The sequence below is a fragment of the Candoia aspera genome, chromosome 4 (genome assembly GCF_035149785.1).
Source record: "Candoia aspera isolate rCanAsp1 chromosome 4, rCanAsp1.hap2, whole genome shotgun sequence".
NCBI lineage: Eukaryota > Metazoa > Chordata > Lepidosauria > Squamata > Boidae > Candoia > Candoia aspera.
Window position 1 is genome coordinate 42,988,056 of NC_086156.1, and position 12,531 is coordinate 43,000,586.

Consider the following 12,531-nt stretch of genomic DNA (forward strand, 5'->3'; position numbering starts at 1 on the left):
CGTTATATAAATGCATGAGTAGTTCCACAAATATTAGAACAATTAATTGCAAATAGTAATTCTAAATTTATCATACATTTAAAAGTGAATTAAATTTATGTATCGAATTCCCTTTATGTTGTGAATGTAATAATATTTTACATACAAACTGATACTTATAACATCAATTTCACAGTTAAACATAAGATCAAAACATAGTTGTGCATTCATTTATGGACCTTGCTAATTCCTCTATAAATCTTACAAAATATGTAGATAGTTTAGAGCTGGGAGCAAAAATTTCTCAAATAGCAATTTTATTCTTTTTCCCATTTAGTAAAACTGAAAAATAAAGATACTGGAGCAATGCTATTTGGGAACTAAATGCTTAGAATTTCTAATATTAAAATAGAATAAAGAGTGTCAGTCACTCTCTCTCAGCCCTAGGAAGGAGGTAATGGCAAACCTCTTCCAAATTCTTGCCAAGAAAACTGCAGGGACTTGTCCAGGCAGTTGCCAGGAGTCAATACTGACTCAAAGGCACTCCCCCTCCCAAATGTTAAATTAATTTGTGTGATATCTCCCTGACTAAAACTACTTATTTAGAGAGCGAGTTTGGTGTAGTGGTTAAGGCATCAGGCTAGAAACCGAGGGACTGTGAGTTCTAGCTCGCCTTTAACTCCCTCTGGAGTTATATTTAATTAATAGTTGTTGTTTTTTACATTTGATCTGTTTTTTCCAGGTTTAACTACAGATCAACACACCATCTTGCATCACATGGATTTTATGAATTCTTAAACTGGTTTGATGAAAGAGCATGGTATCCACTAGGAAGAATAGTTGGTGGAACTGTAAGTATCAGAAAAAACTATTCCAGTTCTCGACAAAAATCTCTTCAAGCTGTTTATCTATTGAACTGTTTTCATATTCATGTTTTAAACTCTTCAAACTATTGAACTGTTTTCATATTCATGTTTTAATTTGTAGTTTGCAGTCAAGAAGTATATAATAATTCAGGTTTTTTTAATTGAATCAGATATGTATTCAAATTTCACCCATAATAAATATTATTGATTTAAAATGAATTTTAAATGTATTATAAGCGTGTTAAAGATTATGCTCTCATCTTCAAGTTGAGTTGTTACTATCTTGCAGATCTATTAAGGCTATTTTTCTGTGTAAAAATTTTCATAGTACAAAATAGTAAAATTACTTCAAATATTTAAAGGCTTGAATGTTAGATATTTCTTATTTACTGACAAAGACCATAATATATACACCAGTATGAAAAGATGACTTGGCTACAACATCTGTCACCCCATTGAACACCAGAGTTGGTTTACTTGATCAGGTTAGTTAGGCAAATGTGCCCTTCCTCCCTCACCACTAAATTTACATTTCTGTCAAAGTTGTGTGCTTGTGGAAAAGGGCAACCATACTAAATGGAAGAAGTGTACCATTTTTCATCTTGAATATTAATACACAGTCCTCATTTAGCAACCACAATTTAGACCAGCAACTTGGTCATTAAGCAAAGTGGTCGCTAAGCAAAACTGCGACTGTGCTTATGATCTTATTTCGGCTTTCCTTTGCTTTACGGACCTGCAAAGATTGTAAATGCAAGGATTGGTCGTAAAGTTACTTTTTCATCACTAGTAACTGTGAACAGTCCCTAAACAAGGCAATCACTAAACAAGGACTACATGTACTATTAATAGTAATCACTCTTTCACTAACATACTTTCCAAGGTTCAAATACTTTTTAACCAAATCTTTTCAAAGATTCCTATTATGTAATCTGTGTTAACAAAAGCTGTTTTTAATTTATTTCCCTAAATTAAAGGTGCTAGCTGCAAGTTAGCAAGCTCAGCTCTGTGACCTTAAGTAGTTGAGTAGAACCCTCTAGCCCTCTTAGCTGCTTCTGAAACTGACCAGACCTTAATCAGTTTCAAGCTGAGCTCTGTGACCTTAATTAGTTGATTAGAACCCTCTGGCCTGCTCTGCTGCTGCTGAAACTGACCAGACCTTACCAGTTTCACACTGAAGGTTTTTGTTGTCAGGCACATGAAATTTGGTCCTAAATGCATGCATTGGTTGGAATTTTTTTTTTTTAATTAACATCATACTTGCAAAAGTCGCTAAACAAGGAGTGGCTGTAGAATATATCTTGGTACAGACTGCTTCTCTACTACAGTCCCTAATACTTGTTAATACAGAGAACCATGCATTCTGAGGTATTGATTAGAGATTTAGTCTGAGACTTGCTAGTAGCACGCTATAGAGCTGTGGTAATTAGCTAGTCTCACACTCAGTATTTTTCAGAAACCATATGATGCACTGAAGCAATAAATGAAATGGCAAGGATGGCTGTTTAAAAGGAGGAACAAAGAACAATTTTTTTAACTTAAATAGATAATAACTTTACCTCTTGTTGGAACTGACCAGTAGTGATACATAGATTTTACTACATGCGTATTGTCACTTTCAGGAGCTAAATCTACCGTTGGAAATGATTGCATGCTCATAGAAAATAATAGATGTTAATAGGCTCTCTTGCCTCAACAGATAAAGCATGTAGATTAATTTGGGCTTGAAAACTAAGCAGAATTGGGACCTTTTAGTATTAGGATGGGAGACTACCAGAGTAGCTGGCTAGATAGGGAAGTAAACAATCTCAGAAGAAAGTAATGGCAAACAATTTTCAAGGTGTTGCCAAGAAAACTGCAGGACTTGTCAGTGAAGTTACCAGGCATTGAGCTTGACTCAAAGGCTTTGTTTTGAAATGCTCACTCTTGTTTACATTGGTTCGAACAAGGAATAACCCATCAAAAGCCTTCAGAATGTCCTTCAAGTAGCTCAGAGCTGTCCATCCAAGTATGTTAAAACCTTAGAAATTGTAAAAGCAACAGTGAGGGCTTATACATATCTTATTATCATTACATTCCCTTTATCCCTTACAAATAAGGTTTATGTCTTCAGTTGACATTGATTGCCAGAAATTACAGCTGAATGAATTTTGGGTAGTAGTGGTTTTAGATGGGGGTCCCCTTCAACTTCTAGTGATTTTTGAAACAACTAATGTAACCTTCACTCACTCTTAGTTCTACTGAAATCTTCATGAATTGTTTTCATTCTGTACCAGCTGATAAAGGTTCAGTTTGAGCTTCTTGCCATGTGCAAGCTTTTGTTTTTACCATAGAAAATTGTTTTCTTATTGCTGGAGCATCTGTAAAATGAGCAATTGAGTTAAATTTACTAAAACTAATTCTATCTTAATGGATTTTTTATCAGAACCTATAGTTGTGACAATACTCTCTTTCCCTCTGAAGATAGCTTCTTACTTCCCTTATTGTAAGAATGCTGATACTTCTTGCCTACACAATAAGCTTTTAGAGACATCATTTAATGGTATGATCATCCATCAACCTTTTGCCTTCTGTTAACACTTTCATCTTCAAGCCGACCCCACATTGTTAATCTAATTCCAGGGAAGAAAAGGCAGAAATCCCTTTGCATGGTCTCACCAAAAGTCTCTAAGTTATAAAAGATTCTTGATATGGGTCTCCACAGCCTTTATAAGTAGAACCTATACATGTCATGCATACAGGCCACAAAGAAGTATAATTCTTTCTTCACCCTTTTCCTTTCTCACCAAAATTATGCTGAAAATGTTAGGGTATTTTAAACCTGTAATATATCTGCTGCAGCAGAATAACATGAATACCAAAACAGCACTAAAATTCAGTGACTATCACTATTCTTCTTGCACTTTTGAAGAAGCCAGGAAAGCATGTGAATTCAATGACTATAAAGTATGATCAAAACATATTTGCAAACTCCCATAATTATTTTCTGACAGTAGTTCTATGGTTTTACGTATCAGGACATAATAAAAGTCACCTGGTCCTTAGCAGGTCTTAAATTTAGGTAAATATAACCTCAAATGAACAACAACACATGACATATTACACCATGTCATTATTTACTTTACAAAAATAAAGCCAAAATGGAGAAGCCATGTGTGAAAAACTAAGTACACCCTTACTGCTTCCATAGTTATTAAGAGGCTAAGTAGCAGCCAGGTGCTTTTAATCAAATGCCCTTGATTAATTGATCATCAGCAATGTGACCACCTCTATAAAAGCCAAAGTTTTAAGAGTTTGCTGGTCTCAAGCATTCAGGTGTATGTTAACACAATGCCAAAGAGTAAAGACATCAGCAATGATCTTAGAGAAGCAATTGTTGCTGTCCATCAATTTGGGAAGGGTTGTAAGGCCATTCCCAAACAATGCAAAGTCCATCATTCTACAGTGAGGAAGATTATTCACAAGTGGGAAACATTCAAGACAGTTACCAATCTTCCCAGGAGAGCACGTCCCAGCAGATTCTCCCCAAGGCCAGACCGTTCAATGCTTAGAGGAATTGCAAAAAATCCAAGAGTTAAATCTCAGACTCTACAGGCCTCAGCATGTTAAATGTTGAAGTTCATGACAGTACAGTTAGAAAAAGACTGAACAAGTATGATTTGTTTGGAAGGGTTGCCAGGAGAAAACCTCATCTCTCTAAAAAGAACATGGTAGCACGGCTTAGGTTTGCAGAGTTGCATCTGAACAAATCACAAGACTTCTGGAACAATGTCCTTTGAACAGACGAGACCAAAGTGGAGATGCTTGGCCATAATGCACAGTGCCACATTTGGCAGAAACCAAACACAGCATATCAGCACAAACATCTCATACCAACTGTCAAGTGCAGTGGTGGAGGGGTGATGATTTGGGCTTGTTTTGCAGCCACAGGACTTGGGCACCTTGCAGTCACTGAGTCGACCATGAACTCCTCTGTATACCAAAGTATTCTAGAGTCAAATGTGAGGCCATCTGTCCAACAGCTAAAGCTTGGCTGAAATTGGGTCATGCATCAGGCCCAAGCACACCAGCAATTCGGCTGAAAAAGAAAAGAATCAGGGTGTTGCAATGGCCCAAAGTCCAGATCTCAAGCCGATTGAAATGCTGTGGTGGGACCTTAAGAGAGCTGTGCGTCAACAATTGCCCACAAACCTCAATGAACTGAAGCAGTGTTGTAAAGAAGAGTGGGCCAAAATTCCTCCACAACGATGTGAGAGACATACAAAGTCATACAGAAAACGATTACTTCAAGTTATTGCTGCTAAAGGTGGTTCTACAAGCTATTGAATCATAAGGTGTACTTAGTTTTTCACACATGGCTTCTCCATTTTGGCTTTATTTTTGTAAAATAAATAATGACACGGTGTAATATGTCATGTGTTGTGTTCATCTGAGGTTGTATTTACCTAATTTTAAGATTGCTAAGGACCAGGTGATTTTTATTATGTCCTGATACGTAAAACCATAGAACTCAAAGAGGGTGTACTTTCTTTTTCAGACTACTGTTTGTTTGATAAGGGTATAATATTAATTCTGAAGGAAGGAGTGAAAATAAACTAGAACTCAGAAGGTTTTATAACATTTTCATTGAACATTGTGTTCATGAAGAGGAAAGTAGATTAAAAGAACTAAACAACATTATAGCTGGGAAGTATTTCCTTTAGCAGGAGAATAACAAATCTTAACTTACTGTGTGACATATTGAAACAAAACTCATATAACTTGAAGTCAGGAAACTTAAATTTGAAGCTTCATTGGTAGAACTCTATAGAAAAACCATCATTAATGAAATTTGCAAATGAATGCACAAAATATGTATCTACATTTTTTAGATTTTGTCTTTGGTTGAGGTTGCACTGACAGTTCCAAGCAATGCTACAATAGTTGAATATTGTCTCTCTCATTTAACATCAATATTATGACCATGGAGGTTGTCAGTGCTACATGAAAGAAAAGTGATCTGTTTTTTTTAATATTATCATATGCTCATTAATAGAGCATTGGACTAGGATAAAACTTGTATTAAACTTTACAGCATTGAAAATGAGAACATATTCATTTTAAGCTGTATAAATATTCCAGTTGTAGTTTCTCTTTAATTTTCCACTAGTTATTCCTAATTTGTTACATTTTTTAAATAAAAAGATAGTAAGAAAAGTAACTATTGTTGAAATTCTTAGTAATTTTTAAAAAACACATAAGTTTAAATTTTAGACATGACAGTTTATAGTTTTATACTTTAAAATATTTAAATTACAGGGTTTTACAGTTTTTATGTGAATTTATCTGAAACATTTTGGTAACCTCAGTTTCTGTAGAATTTTTGCACTGCAGACATCTGTGTCACTCAAAAATACTTGTAAGGTTCAGCTTTCTCTTTCAACATTCCTCCCCAAATTCAGGAATGCAAAAATGGGCTAGTAAAAATCTGGTATCTGAAGACACTTGGGCCCAGTAAACACACAGGATACCCTGGGGCATAGCTGCTTTTCTGCCATTTACCCTCCTTAGGAATTCTACCCATTAAATTTGTTTGGCCACTACTCTTCCTTCGGAAGGGGGTTGGATCCTTTCCTGGAGATATGCAGGGCATGATCAGTATGCTCTTAGCTGAGGCACATTGATTTTCTATGGAGCAGATCATAACAGTAGAACACTATGTAGAATGTAGTGCAGTAATGATGAGAACAATCACTTTGTGCCACTATGCTTGAGTCTTTTCTGGGATACATAAGATTGTAACTTTAACAGAATATCTGTACTACAAGTGACGTCATGGATACCATAACTGAATGCATGACATTTTTTCAAAGAGCTGCCTAATCAGTTGTCATTATGATTCATGGTTCCATTTCTTACGCCAGAAATCCTTGCCCATTCCTGTCTTCTCTATGAGGCAGCAGCATTTCAGTAACACAATTCTCAAGTCACAGTAGATAATTTCTGGTTTATTAAGAAGTTGACAGAAAGGAGCTAACGTTTTTGATTCAAGATGGTCTAGGAGGAATCTTTTGGTTTGGATAGTGATTTTGCTTACAACATGGGATCTCTGCCTTCTATCTCACTAGAAACAGCTATCTTGATAGACATTATTTATCCTACCCAAAGTGAAATAGTGATTATGATGGTGGACAAATCACCTAAATCTCAAGGGACCCGATTTTCTTCCTGACATAATAGGTTCAGGTAGTCCTCACTTGTTGTTGTTCTTTATTCGTTTAGTCGCTTCCGACTCTTCGTGACTTCATGGACCAGCCCACGCCAGAGCTTCCTGTCGGTCGTCAACACCCCCAGCTCCCCCAGGGACGAGTCCGTCACCTCTAGAATATCATCCATCCATCTTGCCCTTGGTCGGCCCCTCTTCCTTTTGCCTTCCACTCTCCCTAGCATCAGCATCTTCTCCCTAGCATCAGGGTGTCCTGTCTTCTCATTATGTGGCCAAAGTATTTCAGTTTTGCCTTTAATATCATTCCCTCAAGTGAGCAGTCTGGCTTTATTTCCTGGAGGATGGACTGGTTTGATCATCTTGCAGTCCAAGGCACTCTCAGAATTTTCCTCCAACACCACAGTTCCAAAGCATCTATCTTCCTTCTCTCAGCCTTCCTTATGGTCCAGCTCTCACAGCCATAAGTTACTACGGGGAACACCATTGCTTTAACTATGTGGACCTTTGTTGTCAGTGTGATGTCTCTGCTCTTAACTATTTTATCAAGATTTGTCATTGCTCTTCTCCCAAGGATTAAGCATCTTCTGATTTCCTGACTGCAGTCAGCATCTGCAGTAATCTTTGCACCCAGAAATACAAAGTCTTTCTCTGCCTCTAGGTTTTCTCCCTCTATTTGCCAGTTATCAATCAAGCTGGTTGCCATAATCTTGGTTTTTTTGAGGTTTAGCTGCAAGCCAGCTTTTGCACTTTCTTCTTTCACCTTCATCGTAAGGCTCCTCAGTTCCTCCTTGCTTTCAGCCATCAAAGTGGTATCATCTGCATATCTGAGATTGTTAATGTTTCTTCCAGCGATTTTAACCCCAGCCTTGGATTCCTCAAGCCCAGCATGTCGCATGATGTGTTCTGCGTACCAGTTGAATAGGTAGGGTGAGAGTATACAGCCCTGCCGTACTCCTTTCCCAGTCTTAAACCAGTCTGTTGTTCCGTGGTCTGTGCTTACTGTTGCTACTTGGTTGTTATACAGATTCTTCAGGAGGCATACAAGATGACTTGGTATCCCCATACCACTAAGAACTTGCCACAATTTGTTATGGTCCACACAGTCAAAGGCTTTAGAATAGTCAATAAAACAGAAATAGATGTTTTTCTGAAACTCCCTGGCTTTTTCCATTATCCAGCGGATATTGGCAATTTGGTCCCTAGTTCCTCTGCCTTTTCTAAACCCAGCTTGTACATCTGGCAATTCTCGCTCCATGAATTGCTGAAGTCTACCTTGCAGGATCTTGAGCATTACCTTACTGGCATGTGAAATGAGTGCCACTGTTTGATAGTTTGAACATTCTTTAGTGTTTCCCTTTTTTGGTATGGGGATATAAGTTGATTTTTTCCAATCTGATGGCCGGTCCTGTGTTTTCCAAATTTGCTGGCATATATCATGCATTACCTTGACAGCATCATCTTGCAAGATTTTGAACAGTTCAGCTGGGATGCCGTCATCTCCTGCTGCCTTGTTACTAGCAATGCTTCTTAAGACCCATTCAACCTCACTCTTCAGGATGTCTGGCTCTAGCTTCCTGACCACACTGTCAAAGCTATCCCCGATATTGTTATCCTTCCTATACAGGTCTTCTGTATATTCTTGCCACCTTTTCTTGATCTCTTCTTCTTCTGTTAGGTCCTTGCCATCTTTGTTTTTGATCATACCCATTTTTGCCTGGAATTTACCTCCAATGTTTCTAATTTTCTGGAAGAGGTCTCTTGTCCTTCCTATTCTATTGTCTTCTTCCACTTCCGTGCATTACTTGTTTAAAAATAATTCCTTATCTCTTCTGGCTAACCTCTGGAATTTTGCATTTAATTGGGCATATCTCCCCCTATCACTGTTGTCTTTTGCTTTCCTTCTTTCTTGGGCTACTTCTAGTGTCTCAGCAGACAGCCATTTTGCCTTCTTGGTTTTCTCTTTCTTTGGGATGTATTTTGTTGCCGCCTCCTGAACAATGTTGCGAACTTCTGTCCAGAGTTCTTCCAGGACACTATCTACTAAGTCCAGTCCCTTAAATCGATTCTTCACCTCCACTGCATATTCCTTAGGAATATTAGTGAGCTCATATCTAGCTGATCTGTGGGTCTTCCCTAATCTCTTTAGTCTGATCCTAAATTGTGCAATAAGAAGTTCATGATCGGAACCACAGTCAGCTCCAGGTCTTGTTTTTACCGACTGTATAGATGTCTGCCACCTTTGGCTGCAAAGGATGTAGTCAATCTGATTTCGGTGTTGTCCATCTGGTGAAGTCCATGTATAAAGCCGTCTCTTAGGTTGTTGGAAGAGAGTGTTTGTTATGCAGAGTGAGTTGTCTTGGCAAAATTCTATCAGCCTATGTCCTGCTTCGTTTTGTTCTCCCAGGCCATGCTTACCTGTAATTCCAGGTGTCATTTGACTGCCCACCTTAGCATTCCAGTCTCCCGTGATGAAAATAACATCTCTTTTAGGCATGTTGTCCAGTAGGTGCATAGAACTGCTCTACTTCAGCTTCTTCAGCATCTGTGGTTGGGGCGTATATTTGGATCACTGTGATGTTAGATGGCTTGCCCTGAATTCAAATTGAGATCATTCTATCATTTTTTGGATTGTATCCAAGCACTGCTTTAGCCACTTGACTATTAATTATGAAGGCTACTCTATTTCTTCTGTGGTCCTCTTGTCCACAGTAGTAGATCTGGTGGTCATTTGATGTGAAGTGGCCTATTCCAGTCCATTTCAGTTCACTGATGCCCAAAATGTCTATCTTTAATCTTGACATCTCACCAATAACCACATCCAATTTGCCCTGGCTCATAGATCTTACATTCCAGGTTCCAATGGTGTGTTGATCCTTAGAACATCGGATTTGCTGTTCACCACCAGCACCGTCGGCTGCTATCCGTCCTTTCGGCTTTGAGCTAGCTGCGTCATCACGTCTGGGGCTAGTTGAACTCATCCTCTGTTCCTCCCCAGTAGCATTTTGACCATCTTCCGACCTGGGGGTCTCATCTTCCGATGGTATACCGACATATCTCTGGTTGTACTGATCCATTTAGTTTTCACGGCAAGAATACTGGGGTGGGTTGCCATTACCTTCCCCAGGGATCGCATTTAGTCTGACCTCTCTGTCATGACCTTCTGGTCTTGGGTGGCCCTTCACGGTTTAGTTCATGGCATCATTGAGGTGCTCAAGCTCCAGCACCATGACAAGGTAACGGTCCTTTGCTGAAGAGTCCTCACTTACTGACTGCAATTAGGACTGGCCACTCCATCGTTAAGCAACATGGTCATAAAGTGAAAATTCATATGACCACACCCAACTGAAAATGGTAGTTCATCAGTTCCAGGTGCGATTGTTAAGCAAATCACCGTGGGTTGTAAAAAGTGATATTGCATGACCACAACTTGTGATTTCCTACTGGCTTCCCCATTGACTTTGCTTGTTGGCTGTGAAGGTTGCAAATGGTGATCATGGGATGCTGCGACCATCATAAATGTGTGCCAGTTGCCAAGCACCCAAATCACAATCACATGACTGCAGGGATGCTGCAACAGCCACAACCTCAAGGACTGGTCGTAAGTCTCCATATTCAGCAGTATCATAATTTTGAACAGTTGTTGAACGAATCGTTGGTAAGCAAGGATTACCTGTAGTAACCACCGGTGTATTTATTTATTTAATAAATTTATATGGCCACCCAACTCACCCACAATGACTCTGGGCAGCTTACATTATTGACAGATGGGGGGATACTATGCATAAATTCAAAATCCACATACATTGGTCTAGGTTAGACCAGAAAACCACAGTAACTACTTGGATTTTCTGACAGTTTTTATGACTACAGCCATTGAACCTGTATTCAAGAACTCTTGTGAAAATCACATTAGATAGTACAGACGGAGTGGGTATATGCACGTACACAGGCAGACATACGTATATACATACAGTACATACATAAAATCAAACTTTGTTTTTCTTCATCTCTGTCTCTGAATATGTGTCTACCATGTTACAGTACAATTGATGAGACTGATGGGACTGGAAAAGAATTGCTTTTCTAAAAGAAATTACTTTAGTTGCTTCCAGCACTCCTGTCACAGGTGGGTGTTTCCCTGGACAATAGCATCACGTTTTTTTCTAATCTAGGAGAAACTGTACCACAACTGTTTACTGCAAACTAATGCTTAATATCTCAAAAAGTACAGTAAAGCGGACAGAAATTTATCATTCCAAACAGGATGCATTTCTTGAGTCTCTACTTTAACCACTCCCTCTCATAACAAGGATCTTCCAAGGTCCACAGTCAACTGCATATCCATGCCTTCTGATTGCTTTCTGGTAACCAAGGCAGTAATAGCTTGCGAGGCTCTTGGAGCTATCATGCAGGTCTCATTGCAGGTTACCAGTATATCAGGGTTACATCCATCACTGAAATCTTTGATTACTACACTTCACAGCCTGGTTCCTGTGAGGCCCCTCCACTAGAATAAAATAGTAGGTTCTTGCATCTTCTTTCTGGCCATCAATATGGAAAGCTAATGTGATGAAATTGGCTCTTTTTTCAGTGTTTGCACCTGCAATAGTTTTTATCCAGTCACCTGCTGTTTGTAATTGGTTTTAGGATCTTGAATTGTAAGTTTAGAGGTTTGTTTATTTATTTACTTTATTTGTATGAAGGCTCAAGTTAGTGGTCTTAGAATTCCATGATAAGATGGACAGTTGTATCATTTTCTCTCTTCCTTTGCAAGGCAAGTTTGTAGAAGAATTAATTATATAATACCACTACTCATGTCAAATTGCTTCTGTCAGATTGTAGCATATAATTTGTATTGGCAGCCTTTTTTCTCCAGAGCTTTTGAGCCCTTGTTCACAGTAGATCTAACGTTAATTGCCAACAAGATATTTTGTAGTAGCTATTGTCTCAGCTAGGGAAGCAGTAGAATTTTGTATTTCAACCATATTTGCTGTTCCACAGTGATAATCTTTATTTAACCTGACTTCACATTCCTTTCTAAGGTTCAGCTTCAGGTTTTCTGCTAAATTATTCTCTCTGTTACTGTCCACTGATCTTGAATATTTGTTAAACTTGAATGAGAACTATGTCCTCGTTTTTAATATCAGTTGGACATCTTTTTTCAAAGATATTCTGGACTATCTGGTACTTGGGAGTGGCCAAAGGAAGGGGGGTTTGATTGCAAGCTTTTGCTCAGTGGATAATGGACATAATCAGACTCTAAGCCCATGCTAAAGGATAGTAAAAGGTACTCTATGAAGGCAATCAGGTGTCATTGGTAAACCTCTTTAAATGAGTAACATGCTCCACATTATTCATTAACTTGTTCAGACTTATGCCAGGGTCTAAGCGGATTCTACATTTGGACATGCTGGACTCTTCCTCCATCTTGAATTAAATTATGTATCTGCCTCTGCCTTGGTAAATGATTTTCCATGTGCA

At 38.4% G+C, this 12,531-nt stretch overlaps 1 protein-coding gene and 1 long non-coding RNA gene across 3 annotated transcripts in view; both read left to right on the forward strand.

Moving 5' to 3' along the window:
- Window positions 1-12,531, forward strand: part of LOC134497916 (uncharacterized) — an 854,438-nt gene that overhangs the window by 661,639 nt on the left and 180,268 nt on the right. The gene's annotated exons all lie outside the window — the stretch shown is intronic.
- Window positions 1-12,531, forward strand: part of STT3B (STT3 oligosaccharyltransferase complex catalytic subunit B) — a 69,597-nt gene that overhangs the window by 10,807 nt on the left and 46,259 nt on the right. Inside the window, exon 2 of the mRNA XM_063303922.1 lies at window positions 722-830. Coding sequence (XP_063159992.1) covers window positions 722-830 — 109 coding nt within the window. The remainder of the gene's footprint in view (window positions 1-721; window positions 831-12,531) is intronic.